Source organism: Dermacentor silvarum, chromosome 7 (assembly GCF_013339745.2).
Source record: "Dermacentor silvarum isolate Dsil-2018 chromosome 7, BIME_Dsil_1.4, whole genome shotgun sequence".
NCBI classification, from domain to species: domain Eukaryota; kingdom Metazoa; phylum Arthropoda; class Arachnida; order Ixodida; family Ixodidae; genus Dermacentor; species Dermacentor silvarum.
Window position 1 is genome coordinate 3923264 of NC_051160.1, and position 13596 is coordinate 3936859.

General features: G+C 43.9%; 1 protein-coding gene across 8 annotated transcripts in view; it reads right to left on the reverse strand.

Moving 5' to 3' along the window:
• The window catches only part of LOC119457449 (centrosomal protein of 170 kDa protein B), a 30625-nt gene that overhangs the window by 16073 nt on the left and 956 nt on the right, over window positions 1-13596 (reverse strand). For 2 of the 8 annotated variants that reach the window (XM_049670094.1, XM_049670092.1), the window contains exons 2-6: window positions 10076-10200; window positions 9054-9143; window positions 7923-8001; window positions 7069-7181; window positions 4324-4803 (exon numbers count right to left, since the gene is read on the reverse strand). In XM_049670094.1, coding sequence (XP_049526051.1) covers window positions 4324-4803; window positions 7069-7181; window positions 7923-8001; window positions 9054-9143; window positions 10076-10200 — 887 coding nt within the window. Of the gene's footprint in view, window positions 1-4323; window positions 4804-7068; window positions 7182-7922; window positions 8002-9053; window positions 9144-10075; window positions 10235-11244; window positions 11543-11882; window positions 12176-12247; window positions 12574-12857; window positions 13007-13596 lie in introns of those variants that run through there. The other 6 variants (XM_037719007.2, XM_049670093.1, XM_037719009.2 and 3 more) reach the window with 6 other exon arrangements.

Sequence of the window (13596 nt, forward strand, 5' to 3'; positions counted from 1 at the left end):
GATTACTTCTGACATATTAGTAAATTAGCCACTGTTATCGTGACAAGAGGCTCAGTAAGCCAGAAAAGACAAGAACGACAAACTGGTGGCACTACCACCTAGAATTTCTCGCACCATCTTGGTGCGATGTCGCGGATTTCGACACCATCTGCTTGGGCCTAGCTAATTTTTTTTTTTTTAACGGTAAAGATGCACTACACTGTATTCCAAGAGAGCAAAAGACTAAATGTAGAAAGCTGGAAGTGTTATTAGAGCCACCTTTCATTCTGGCTACATGCGTGACCAGAAAGCAGTGCACGCTTTTAACCCTATCAAGCACCAAATATTTCTGTTCATTAACATCTAACTTTTAGTACATTTCTCGCATCAGAATCGTAAAAAGCGTACAGCTGCAGAATACATTAAAAATTTAAAGTCCTTTAGTGAATTCTGTCAAGTTTACAGAATGTGGACTCTATGCAAAAACTCGCTGCTGGAACATCAGATACGAGAATATCAACTATTTCGTGCCTAGTGGGTTTGAAACACACCTATCGAGCCACTTGAAAATTATGCCCGGTGCAACATGAAAAACAATGAAAGAAATGAACCCGCTACATACAACGACATACTCGCATCGAGCAAGAACATACAGCCCATCTACCTTTTCACTTGTTTTACTAAAACATTTTGCACACATTATTCAAACTTGCAGCGCAATTTTATTCAGAAGCGTTTCAAGATGTATCCGACACATTTTAAATATGATTACATTCATAAATGCTTTTGCTGTTGGTGCACTAATCTTTTCATACACAATGGCGTGCACAGTGCCTTAAAGGGTTAAGTACTGGAAGCAAAACAACGTAAAATCACTATGTCATTCAGTCTAACATGAACTCCATGAATGACAGCCATAATGGACAAAGAAGTCATTACCTGGCAGGCACTGCAAGTAAGCTGCTTGAAAATGAAATGCATGGAATGATAAATTCTTATGACTGCACTAGCTCTACAGCTTTCACACTGCATCACCTGTATTTATTATTTTTTTTACGCTAAGTACAGTAAGACGCAACAGGGACGAACCGGACACTGAATATAAAGCAGACACGAAGTGACACGCGGGACACCGCTTCATATTCAGTGTCCGGTTCGTCCCTGTTACGTCCTACTGTACTTAGCGCAAAAAAAAAAAAAAATGCACACAAACTAGCCCAATTCATAGCGCTTTACCTGTATTTGCCATAAAAAAAAATCGTATGTCATGTTCATGGCAGAAATTAATGACGGTGGCAATTTAACATGAACTGCATACGCTACTATAACTACATCATCATCATCAGCCTATATTTATGTCCACTGCAGGATGAAGGCCTCTCCCTGTGATCTCCAATTACCCCTGTCTTGTGTTAGCTGATTCCAACTTGCACCTGCAAATTTCCTAACTTCATCACCCCACCTAGTTTTCTGCCGCCCTTGACTGCGCTGCCCTTCTCTTGGTATCCATTCTGTAACTCTAATGGTCCACCGGTTATCCATTCAATGCATTACATGGCCTGCCCAGCTCCATTTTTTCCGCTTAATGTCAACTAGAATATCGGCTATCCCCGTTTGTTCTCTGATACACACCGCTCTCTTCCCATCTCTTAACGTTAGGCCTAACATTTTTTGTTCGCATCGCGCTCTGTGTGGTCCTTAACTTGTTCTCGAGCTTCTTTGTTAATCTCCAAGTTTCTGCACCATATGTTAGCACCGGTAGAATGCAATGATTGTACACTTTTCCTTGCAACGACAGTGGTAAGCTACATATGCTACTATAATACATACAGTTAAACCTTGTTCGTATGTTTTGAACCAAAAAAAAAATTCAAGAAAAAATGGACTAACCGGGAAAACGTACAATCCGAAGTCACTAAAAAATTTAGCAAACTCAACTGCAGTTGACACCTACATTATGCAAAGTGTCATGAATCGTTGCAGAACGAGACGCCAACACGCGCCACTCTGATGGGGCCCGAGCGGCCCGAGACTCTCACTGCTTTTTGCGGCTTTGGCAAGCTTACGTTCACGCTCCTCGAATTTGGCCTGGGTCAACAGCTTCTTCGAGCGGAGAATTTTGGCGGGAAGTTTTGACGTGCCAACTCAGCGAGAATCATTGCAGCACAAGACGCTGACACATGTTGAGCTCGTGGGCTTCGAGCGACCCGAGAAACTCATTGTCTCTTTAAGAGTGATGGGAAACCCAAATGAAATCGAGCCGGTGGGCAACTGAATAGGATGCCGCCAGAGCGAAACATGACGCTCACTTCACGCTGCCAGCAGCAAGGAATGACGGTGTGTTTTGGTTATCATTAAAGGCGTGCAGTATACTTCCAATGGCATTACGCGACACACGCTGTCAAACAGATAGGTGAGGATGCTTATCACAATGTGTTGTGACATGCAATCACCCGCGAGGAGATTTTTCTATCATAAGAGTTTCATACAATAATTACTAGAGGGAATTATGGTGCTGGTGTCTATAAGGTCCCTGTATGTTCGCTCACTAATGGCGGCCGATAGGGAGGGGCAAGGAGGAAACGGCGCGGAGAGGAGGAGTTTGCGCTACCTTTGAAAAATACAGGGACCTTAGGTGTCTATGGGAGCTGAAAGTGGGGCGGTTCAGCCAGCATCGGAATGACAGGTGGTACATGAATTTGCCTATACTTCGGCCTTCTTGCTTCAAACAGCTTTTGCGACTCTGTAAGCTCATCATTTTCAACAAAGTACTGCGTAATAAATTATTCAACGTGCAGGCCAGCACGTTGAGACTCTCTGCGCGTTTTGGCCACCTCGACAGACTGAACCACTGCAATTAGTAGCGAATGTGCGTGTTCGCCGAGTCTTCTGCACTTAGAAAAGTGTAGATTTTCTGGGAGCGTATTAACCGGTAAAAACGAAATGTAACTGTACTGGGTCAATTCTTGCATTCTTGATCGCGAGCAATGGTGCCAAAATATCGTACAAAAAGAACATCGTATGAACTAGGTTCTACTGTACATGTTACCATATGGGAGACGTGGATAGAAACGATTTTGCCACTAATTATTGAGGTGAATTTTTAAAGACCACACTACTATAAGACCATGATGTATACATGGCAGGAAATCCTACAGCAGAGGGAAAAAGCCTCCAAGTAGGCAAACAATCACACTTTTGACTCCGACTCGAGGAATGTAATACACCACAGACACCTTGGAACACTTTGCAGGGATAGATTTAAGATTCCATGCTGTCTCATACGCAAAATGTCTTGAAACTTTGATAAGTAGGTGTTTTGCTGTAACATGTGCACAATTCATAGCTAATTTAGGCAATGAAACAGGACAATGACAAAGAGGAGAAAAATGACAGGGCAGGCTTTTTACTCAAAAGTTAATTTCTCGTTGAAAACTGAAAGCTTAATTCTGGAGTTCTATATGCCAAAACAACGATCTGATTATGAGGAATGCCATAGTGGTGTGCTATGGATAAATTTTGCCCAACTGGGATTCTTCAACGCACACCTAGATTTAAGTACACGAGCGTTCTTGTATTTTGCCCCCAAAGAAATGCAGCAACCACAGTTGGGCTCGAACCCACAACCTCGATAGCCACTGGCCCACCATGGCGGTTGACCAAATGCTTATGCACAATAAAAACTGGCAAACGCAATATAATCAAACCCAAGTGACAAGGATCTAAGGAGGAACATGTGGCACAGTGAGAACAGCATCTAGGCATATCAGACAAGTGAGGGAACATCGTACCCAACTAACACGCACAGGAAACATCTAAAGGATTAAGGTTCTTTCAATGGAAGAGCTACTGATGTCTTGCTCAAACATTTGTCATCAAAACTTCTAATGTGAAAGGCTCCTGCTATCACTTGAAATTATGGGGTTTTACGTGCCAAAACTACAATCTGATTATGACGCACATCGGAGTGGGGGACTCCGGAATAATTTGGACCACCTGGGGTTCTTCAACGTGCACCTAAATCTAAGTACACTGGTGTTTTCGCATTTCGCCCCGATCGAAATTTGGCCGCCTTGGCCGGGATTTGATCCTGCGACCTCGTGCTTGGCAGCCCAACGCTTCTGCTATCACTTCTCTTGCTTGATGGTCAATAGTTGGCAACAGAACAGCTTTGTCAGTATGGTGGTGCATCATATTACTAATAGAAAGAAAATTCAGTCATGAGTGTCCTGTCGATTTTCTCCTTTGTCCTCATCCTGTAGTGCTGCCTAAATCAGCTATGAATCCACACCAAGGTATGTCCTTTTGATTTGTACAATTTTAGCTCAAATCCACACACTGCACCTGCATCACAGGGGATGACAGAGATGCCTCTTTCTCAGCACTGGATGGAGAACTTGAAGATGCTTTCTGCGGGCTGGTGGGATCAGACCCCGAGGGGGAGGGGGTTGCAGCCGCAGCAGGCGTCTGTGGGGACATTGGCGGAGACGCCACCACGCTGCGAGGGCTTGAGGTTGGGGGCGAGGGTTCCTTGGGAGTTGAGGTCAGGGGCGGAGAAGTCCTTTGAGCCAATCCCGGTGAAGAGAGAGGCTTTGCTTCCGATGCTGGGGAACCCGAAGGGGAAGAAAGCTTCATCCGATGCGGTATCACATCTTCCGTAGGTTGCGAGGAACGCGTGGGACTGCCGAGCTGAGACGGTGCATCCCGACTTGGACTTTCGCACAAGAATGTTGTATTTTGAGCCATGTTACCAGAGCGCTGCATCTTGTCGGAGCTGTCAGAAGCTGGACTGTCACGCGAGAATGTTCTGTTGGCACTGGAATCCTGCATTTGGCAGATATCTGGAGGTCAGCAATAAAAAACTGCTACTTAAATTTGTTTAGATATTTATGGTGCGAGACAACTGATACAAAGGAACACACAGAGCTAGAGAGTGTTTGCCTGTCCATGTGCTTAACCATTTAGGAATATACAATAGCGGAAGCATAGGTGTAAGCAGCACCACTGACACTAGCGACATCTCTTGATGCTTAGTTCCAACAGAAAGAAAAAGGGGAACAGAGGGGCTCGATTTTGTTAATCATAACCACATAAAGCCAACAGACAATGAAGCCAAGGAAAGCATCGGGGAAATTAAGTGTGGTTAAAATTGGAATGTAGAAAATAATGAAGAAAAGGGAAATGAAAGTGGACGAAAAGATAACTTGTCACCGCTGGGAGCCGAACCCGCAAACTCTTCATTAAGCGTACGCTGCACTACCAATTGTGCTATGGCGACGGCCATCAATTCGTCCACTAACTTGGGTATTTATCTTTACTAGATCTAGCCCTAGGTGTGTTAGCCAGCGCCACTCAGAACCATGGCGGGCGGATGTGGAACATCCTTTTTTTTTAGCCCGACGGTGTCACGTAACACGTGATCTTGGGAGAGCAGGCACGTGGCTAATAAACCCTCGCATGCTACCTAATGACATCAAGGCTGCCAGATTCGAGACCCTCGCAATGAAGTTCTAACAGGGCACACAAAACTACCGCTGCAATGACACATATGTTCTACTTCACTGCTACAATAAAGGTGATATCAGACACGCTATATTCATAAACATACATGGTGCACCAAAAGTTCCATAGGCAGACATCTTCAGCACAAGAACTATACAACAAATAGCAGTGAGCAAGTTCTTACAGTACAAATTTGCAGGAATACTAGCTGTTTGAGCCCACATTGTTCCATACTAAAAAAAAAAAATTATGGGGTTTTACGTGCCAAAACCACGATATGATTATGGGGCACGCTGTAGTGGGGGACTCCAGAAATTTGGACCACCTCGGGTTCTTTAACGTGCACCTAAATCTAAGTACACGGGTGTTTTCGCATTTCGCCTCCATCGAAATGCAGCCGCCGTGGCCGGGATTCGATCCCGCGACCTCGTGCTCAGCAGCCCAACACCATAGCCACTGAGCAACCACGGCGGGGTACATTCTTCCATAGTGACGCAGAGTGTGTAACAAGTTTCTTTTATATATGAGAACACTCATGCAATACAAGAACACTGGTAACACACTGCATCAGAAGATGTCACCAAGAACACCGACTCCTCTCATCTTCAGTATCCCATAAAAGGTAATAATTAGTGATAACTGGTTAACTCCCTAATATCTGCGAAATCAGACATTAGGGTTTATGGCAGGTGCGAGCAAGTGGATGGCAGTGGTTCTGCAGATGCATGAAAAAGCAATACCTATACAAGGTCTCACTAGAAATCTTGGTCACGAGGGAAGAGCACAGACCAAATCAAGCTACAGGCAAATGTGTAAAGCACGTTAAGTGTTACAGGACAAGATGAACCCTCAATCATCTTCAGCGAGACAATAACTGCGAGGTCCACAGCCACTCTCAAGGAATAGAAGCCATTGCTGCCTCACTTGATTCACCGTGAAGCCAAAACCCACTTCACCGATGTGATGCGTTTAAAATTGGACACAGGTCCAGAGTGAATAAAAGGAACAGCGCTTTTTTTTAATAATTTTTTTAAATACCCTAGAGGCTCATACGAGCATTACATAGGGGGGTGTTACAATAAATCAATGATAAATATAGTGCACATTCAAACAGATAATGCAGGTTAGAATAAAACAAGAACTAGCGCTTGTATAGATTCCTGGACCGATGCTTGAACCATATTTATATTGTTTAAAAAAGGCATGGATGACCAGTGCATGACAAATTAAATACAGTACATGAAAAAGGAAAGAGCACAGAATGAAAAAGATACTATGTACCATTTCCCTAAGTGTGCCAGAAAAGTATGTATACTTTTCTCTGAAGTTTGGTTATCAATCATTTTAAGTATGCACTGTTAAAAGAATGGATATACAACCTACGAATTTCATCGCAAGTTAATGTCAAGTAGCTACTGATCTGAGATCAGCCAGTTTCTTAGCAAATGCTGCAAGTGAGTAGGTTTTGCAATGAAAAAGTGATGATCGAGTGATGATGATGCATAATTGTCAACTCCCACAGACTGCAGATTCAGTTTTAATTGTAACATGTAGAACAGAATACAATAAAAATGGGCCACAACTTGCCTCTCTTATGACCAGATCTCCATCGCCGAATCCAGGCACGGTCCTTTTGGGCGACGCAGAATCCAAAGGCACTGCACGATCAGTAGTCTTGTGGACACAAAACACCTCATGCCGTGATGAACCACAGCAGTCAAGGTCATGTTGCTAAAAGTGCAACTAGAAACCTCAGCAATCCTTTTACATAATGGCATTCACAAGACTTGATATTGTCACCAGTAGACAGCTTCTCAAATGCCAGGATTACATCGCTGTATCAATACATGATAACTGAATCATTACACATACATACATTTTTACGTAATGTAAATCCAAAAGTGGGTAACGATTAGGTGAAAGACTGCTATAACAAGTGGTATATCAAGACATTGTGTTTCATATATTTGAAAGTATGTAAAAATTCAAATTATGGAACTGAATGTTGCAAAACAAAGCGTTAGCTAGGAAAGATGCTGCTAGTGGCAGGCTCTGTATTAATTTCAACCACATGGAGTTCTTGTAATGTGCACGGAAATCTAAGAACACAAGCATTTTTGCATTACACCCACATCGGAATGCAGTTACTGCAAACACGGAATCGAACCTGCAAGCTCACGCTTAGCAATACAGCACTGTAGCCACAAGCCACGGCAGCAGGTCACAGACTGATGCTCAGTGTTCGATCTCACTTTTGCTCAAGTTGCAAGTGCTGAAATATTGAAGTGGATGTTCATACAGTTGGTTCATAGGTGTTTCAGAGGGCAATTTTCATGCATTTGGGAAAACAAATATGGCTTGAGGGACTTGGCACATGTGCCGACACCCAAGTAGATTCTCCACAACTGAGCAACTAGATATATACACAATAAAAAGGATATCATAACCGAAGCGGAGAGAATCCAAATGGTTGAGCTTGACGTAAGACTGTTCCGGTATTCGAACACCATTCAGGTATGTCTGAAAGAGAAAGGAGTTTGCTCTTCACTGCAACACAAGTATTTAAAGAATTACTGACATTTTCAAAGCTATAGACTCTTGCATGCTTCTGCCATGTAAAACAATGACACTGTTCATGTATGAAGGTCAAAAAACACTTAGATATTCTAACTCCAAACTAAAATTATGTCTTGAAATGCCAGACCTCGCATTGTCAACATCATGACAATGAGCAAGATTTGCTGACGCCATGTAACGATATAGCCAGGTATGATGGCATTGCTCCTCAAAAAAATTTACAATAGCACTGCATACATTTCTCCTAACTGCACTTGCGTGTTGCAGTCACAGCAATTGCAGAAACTAAGCAAGCCAATGAATCATGAAGTCATGATGCATACTTGACGCAAACTGGTTCAACGAAATCAAGTATTATAATTAATTATTTAGGGTACTGATACTTGCCAGTATTTTTTTCTAGGGTTTAGAAGCTTCGAACCTTCACCTAACGCAAAAATAAATTGAGTCAGTATTCATTTATCTCTTTCTGGTCTAATAATTCCTGCAGAAATCATGTTTTCCAGGAAATATACAATATAGAGAAAAACAAACCGCAGAACTCTTCTAAAAAATGCGAGTGTCAGCAACGTTAATTTCATAATTTATCAACTTTGTGTCGCAGGTAAACATGGCTCTTCCCAATATTGCACAAAAATCCGTGCATCACATCACGCTGAGGTTAGGCCTTCAAATCGCATCTTTGGACCCTGCTGCCTAATGCATATAACCTGCCTTGGGTGACGCAAGAGTGGTCTTCGAATAATGTGGAACCATATTTTGCACCATTATGATTGTGAATTACGAAGTTTAAAGAACCATATGCTGCTTTACAACACATTGAGTTATTGGAAGTTAATGAGAAAAAAAAACACCTTCAATTTGATCATTACCAAAACTGCAACGAAATTTTTTTTTTTTTCCCTGTCTTGTGTCATTCCGGTGTACTTAACATAAAATTCATTACAAAATATCAGACCATAAAGAGTAAGGAAGGCATCAAGCCGTGTTCTCACCCCTGTGACACTGTTGAGGTCCTTCACATGAAAGCATTTGTCACTCGGGTTGAAGAATATCACTGCATGCCTTTTGTCCACGCTAGCAGACTGCACACACAGTAAAGCATGTAAGTGATGAACATGCTGTCTCACCGCAAGCCAGGATGCCCGGCCAGTTTAGTGCATTGCAAAACATGTTACCAGTGCAAACTGAACGGGACACAGGGAATAGACACAGTTGCCGCAAGTACTGTACTAAACTGAAATTTACTTGACACAGGGCTACCAGTGACAGATATTGTACCAGACCCACACCTTTTTTGAGATACCAGAACAAGTGGTGCTAATTAATATTTTTAAATTGTTAACTGTTTCAGAAACCAACCTATTTTTTTAAAAAAGCAGGCTACATTGTCATCTTTGGCAGAAGTTATAGTACTGACAGAATACAGTGATTATATATTTCCCTTTTCAAGGATGCGACTGAGCGAAGGCTAAGCTGGACATGGAAACAAGATAAAGTGCTCATGGGAAAATAAGAGGCATGAACTGATCAGCAGGAGGTAAACAAGGAAAGCCTTAGCCTGGAGCCAACCTTTGATGTGAATCAAGTACACCTGCATCTGCACAGCAGTTATCTCTACTGTATGTAGGAACATGTAGTACCTATGACTTGAAGCCAGCAGTGGGATGTGTCTATCCACTATGACAGGCAGGCACAGTTAGTTAGCTGGGTTAATACATGATCATGTTGAAAAATTTGCTTCAAGTTGTAGCAATGAGCACGGATTGAAAATTGAAGTCAGCACAGCTATCTGTACAAGCTCACTGTTGTAGACATTGTGCACGAGTTGGAAGAGAAGGGAGCAAAAACACTTTCCACATATTTTTGTATTTATGTAGTACCTGCACACCTTTATCTACCTTTAACAGTTCACACAGCTTTCCATCCTTATCTGATGCGCAAAAGGACAGACCTTTACGTTTTGTCAACACCAGTAACAGTACGGTGAGAGTTGTATGTAATGATGGCAACTTACATCAACTATGATGTCGCATTCCTGACGCCCAATGAATATCATCCCTGCGGGTAGTGGGTGGACTGTGCCATCTTTGGAGGTCAGGACCCATTTTGAGTCTGACCTGTGGTCCATTCCCAGACTCCCTGCATTGAAGAACGGCAAGAGAAGGCGTGTTGCCTTCAGCAGATGAAATATATGTATATAAGGATGATCAATTGATTGTCAAACTGCTGATGCATGCCAGAGATTTGGCTGTGCCTGAAACTTATTTTTGTTCACTAAAACGAGTCAGCATGTACAATACCCTTGTCAGACAGTTTCAATCGTCAATGAAGTCCTCAGTGGCGCACCGACGGGAGGGGGGGGGGGATTCAGGGGTTGTAAACGCCCCCCCCCCCCCCCTCTGAGGACAACTTAACCCCCCCTTTTAACCCCTTTTCTTTCCTTACGCATTTGAGTACTGCAACTAAGATGTAAGACGCGCAATCGTCTGCACACTCGCAAAAAGCGCATTTTTTGACAATTTACAGTGAAGAAATCGAAATTAGTGCTGTTTAGATGGTATTGGCAAACTGTCAACCCCCCCTGGCAGAGATCCTGGGTGCGCTACTGGAAGTCCTTTAAGGCGTGATCAATACATGGGTACAGCAAAATCGAAGTATGCTATGAAATGGTGAGTAGCAGTACTTGAGCTTATCGCTGTATTAACGTGCATTGGGCTTGATAGACTGAGTAAATTTGATCGCATTGACTCAAGCATGCAAATACATACACACTTCACAGTGATTCTAAAGTAAGAAGCATTTGTTTAAGTAGGATATGCTGGCCAATATGCAAATATGCATGGGCGTGAGAGGTTTATCGTAACAACTGCAATATTTTAATAAATGGTAAGCAGACGAAGAGCTCCCACTGCTGGCGTCACTGTAGGGACCCGAAAAAGAAGGCAAATTCACGGTTACCAAGCACGATTATGCACGCTCAATTAACACTTAATCGTGAGAAACGACGAACGTGAAACGGTTCCGTGACGAGCACTTTCGAAGCGGGCACGAGGGGAGCGAATGTCAAGGCATGCAGAAGGGGCGGCGGTCCCAAAATAGGTGCGCTCGCGGCTACATGCCGCGAACCACGAATCAACAGAAAACGGCCAACCGCAACAAAAACAAACGTTGCCTGTGACAGACCCTCAGCAGAAACAGCCCCGGTTAGGGTGCGCCTTAAAGCAGCTATTCTCTCGTTTCTTCGCAGACGCGGCGTTGTGTGCCAGACGGTCCGATACAACAGCTACACCGCGACCACTTCGGAAAAACATGGCACTGCGCCCGGCAACGTGCCACCGAAAGCTGGTGCAAAGCAGATATATCCATAGCAAATAAGCGACTCCGGATAAAACAAACGGGCGTTGCGGCTATCGCGAAAGCTCTTTATCACGACAATTGAGACCGTTGCAAGGGCCGAGCGAAAACCACACGCGTGAATGTGTCAAAACATGACGCAGAGTGGCTTCTGCAAATGAAAATAATTACAAGCAAAATGAAAAGCACGTTCCGTATTTCCGCTATACGCACAAAATCCCGTCTCAACATTTTTTTTTTTTTTTTTTTCGCTAGAGAGCAGCACGAAATCGGAATTTCGGCGCCTTTCCCGCGACGTCCTTCAAGGCTCGACCGGCACGGCAGTCGCGGTGCGAACTTGACCCTTCTCAATTAAACTGAGACGTCTTGCGTGCTATTGGGAACAAGTGGCTGAAACAATCGCGCAGCGGGATATGCGAGTCGTCTGGCGAGACGAGCACCGAAAGAAAAAGAGAAAAAGCACACACCAGTGGCCGTGACTCAGTGAGCAGATAGACCCCCGGCAGATGCTCAAAATAACAGCTGACGCCACAGCGAAGAAATGCGCGCGACGGAACTTATTCGCAAATTCTCAAGTTGAGAAAGTTCTTCGGCACATGCTTCGGTCGAAGGTTGAGCGGGCATCCTTGAGTTGAAGCAAGCGAGAGAAAAGAAAAAAAGAATAACAAGACACGCGCGAGCAAAACTGCATGTAGCCTCCGTGTCAACCTTAGGCCTAAAGTGAAAGCGACTGCACATCGTGCTTTCACGCCTAGTCTACCCGCGCCTCGTTCATGACCAAATGCAAAATCGTGCGCGAACAGCGCGGCAGACAGTCTTGAACGGTACGCACCTCATAAAGCCGAAAGGACGCAGCGATTTAGTCCTCGTTTCGTCACATTTCAAGCAGAATCCGACGCATCTCTTCTGCTAGCGAGCGTAGCAGCAGTTGTTCCGGTTATCCGAACACACCCTCGACCCAGAAAGCCGTGATCACCGTGGCCGCGAATGTGTAGAGATGCAGGCGATGATGTCTTTAGCTCGATTCTATTCTCTTATCATCCACCGTTCACTGCCGGCTGATCCCATTGATAACGCGGGCGGAGCGCCGCTCTGACCGCTCTGACCACCGACAAAGCGCGAAAAGGAATAGCGCCGGAAAAGGCATCGCAGCAAAATCTGGGCCGCTACGCGAGATGAAGGGCGAAACTCGTTTCTTATTTCGCAGGGCTTGAAGGAACGGCGAACAGGAGATATATACATTACATATGCAGCGATCCTTGTAGCGTACTACCGGCGCGAAATCAAGCCCAAAACAAAATTACAAATCCGCGGCGTTGTGCAGCGAAGCGACGCGAAAAGTTGACGGGACGAGTTGCGGTGTGGGGGAAGTCGCGCTCGCGTAAGTTTTTTTTTGTCGTCTGCTCGAAATGAAACCAAAACCAAGCGCTGCCAAAACTTACGGAAGCTGGGAAGATGGAACTTCGCAAAAAACTTGACCATTTTTGAGGGACCACACGAAAGCTACTTGTCGGCGGCTCGTTCGTTTTGGACGACGGTTGAGTCGATCGTGACGGTGCGTGGGCAAGGTACGTGTAGTACGAGTTTACGATGACGACGTATGCGCGACACGTGGGACGTCGGGTAGGTGTACACGCTCACATGCATTATATGGCAAGGCGCGAGGTTTCCGCGCCAATACCGCAATTTACTCCGTATAAGCGTTGTTGTACATATATCTCGTATTTGGTTAGTGTGGCGCACGCAGAATATATTAACCTCGCTGTAGTATTTACCGTGCAAGTACGTGCAAAGCATATTCCTGATCGAGCTAATAAATTATAAAAGGATACAACAGCTAAGTAAAACATTTCTGTTTCTCCGCTTATATATATATATATATATATATATATATATATATATATATATATATATATATATATATATAGTATTTATTTTCTAACATATAATAAAGACGGCAACTCATTTATGTTTATGGCGAAGCATATGCAGCTACATTGAATAATCTAGCGATGTCACTCGCAACATAATTCTCAGAAAATAAATACGCAATACAGCTATCTATGCTACATTAAGTACGTCTCCTTGTTCAAACGGGTCGGCGCGCCCAGCCGCCTGGAACAAAGCTTACTTCCTCGGGGATCAAAGATGCGTGACTGAATGCACACTGCTAGGCAACAG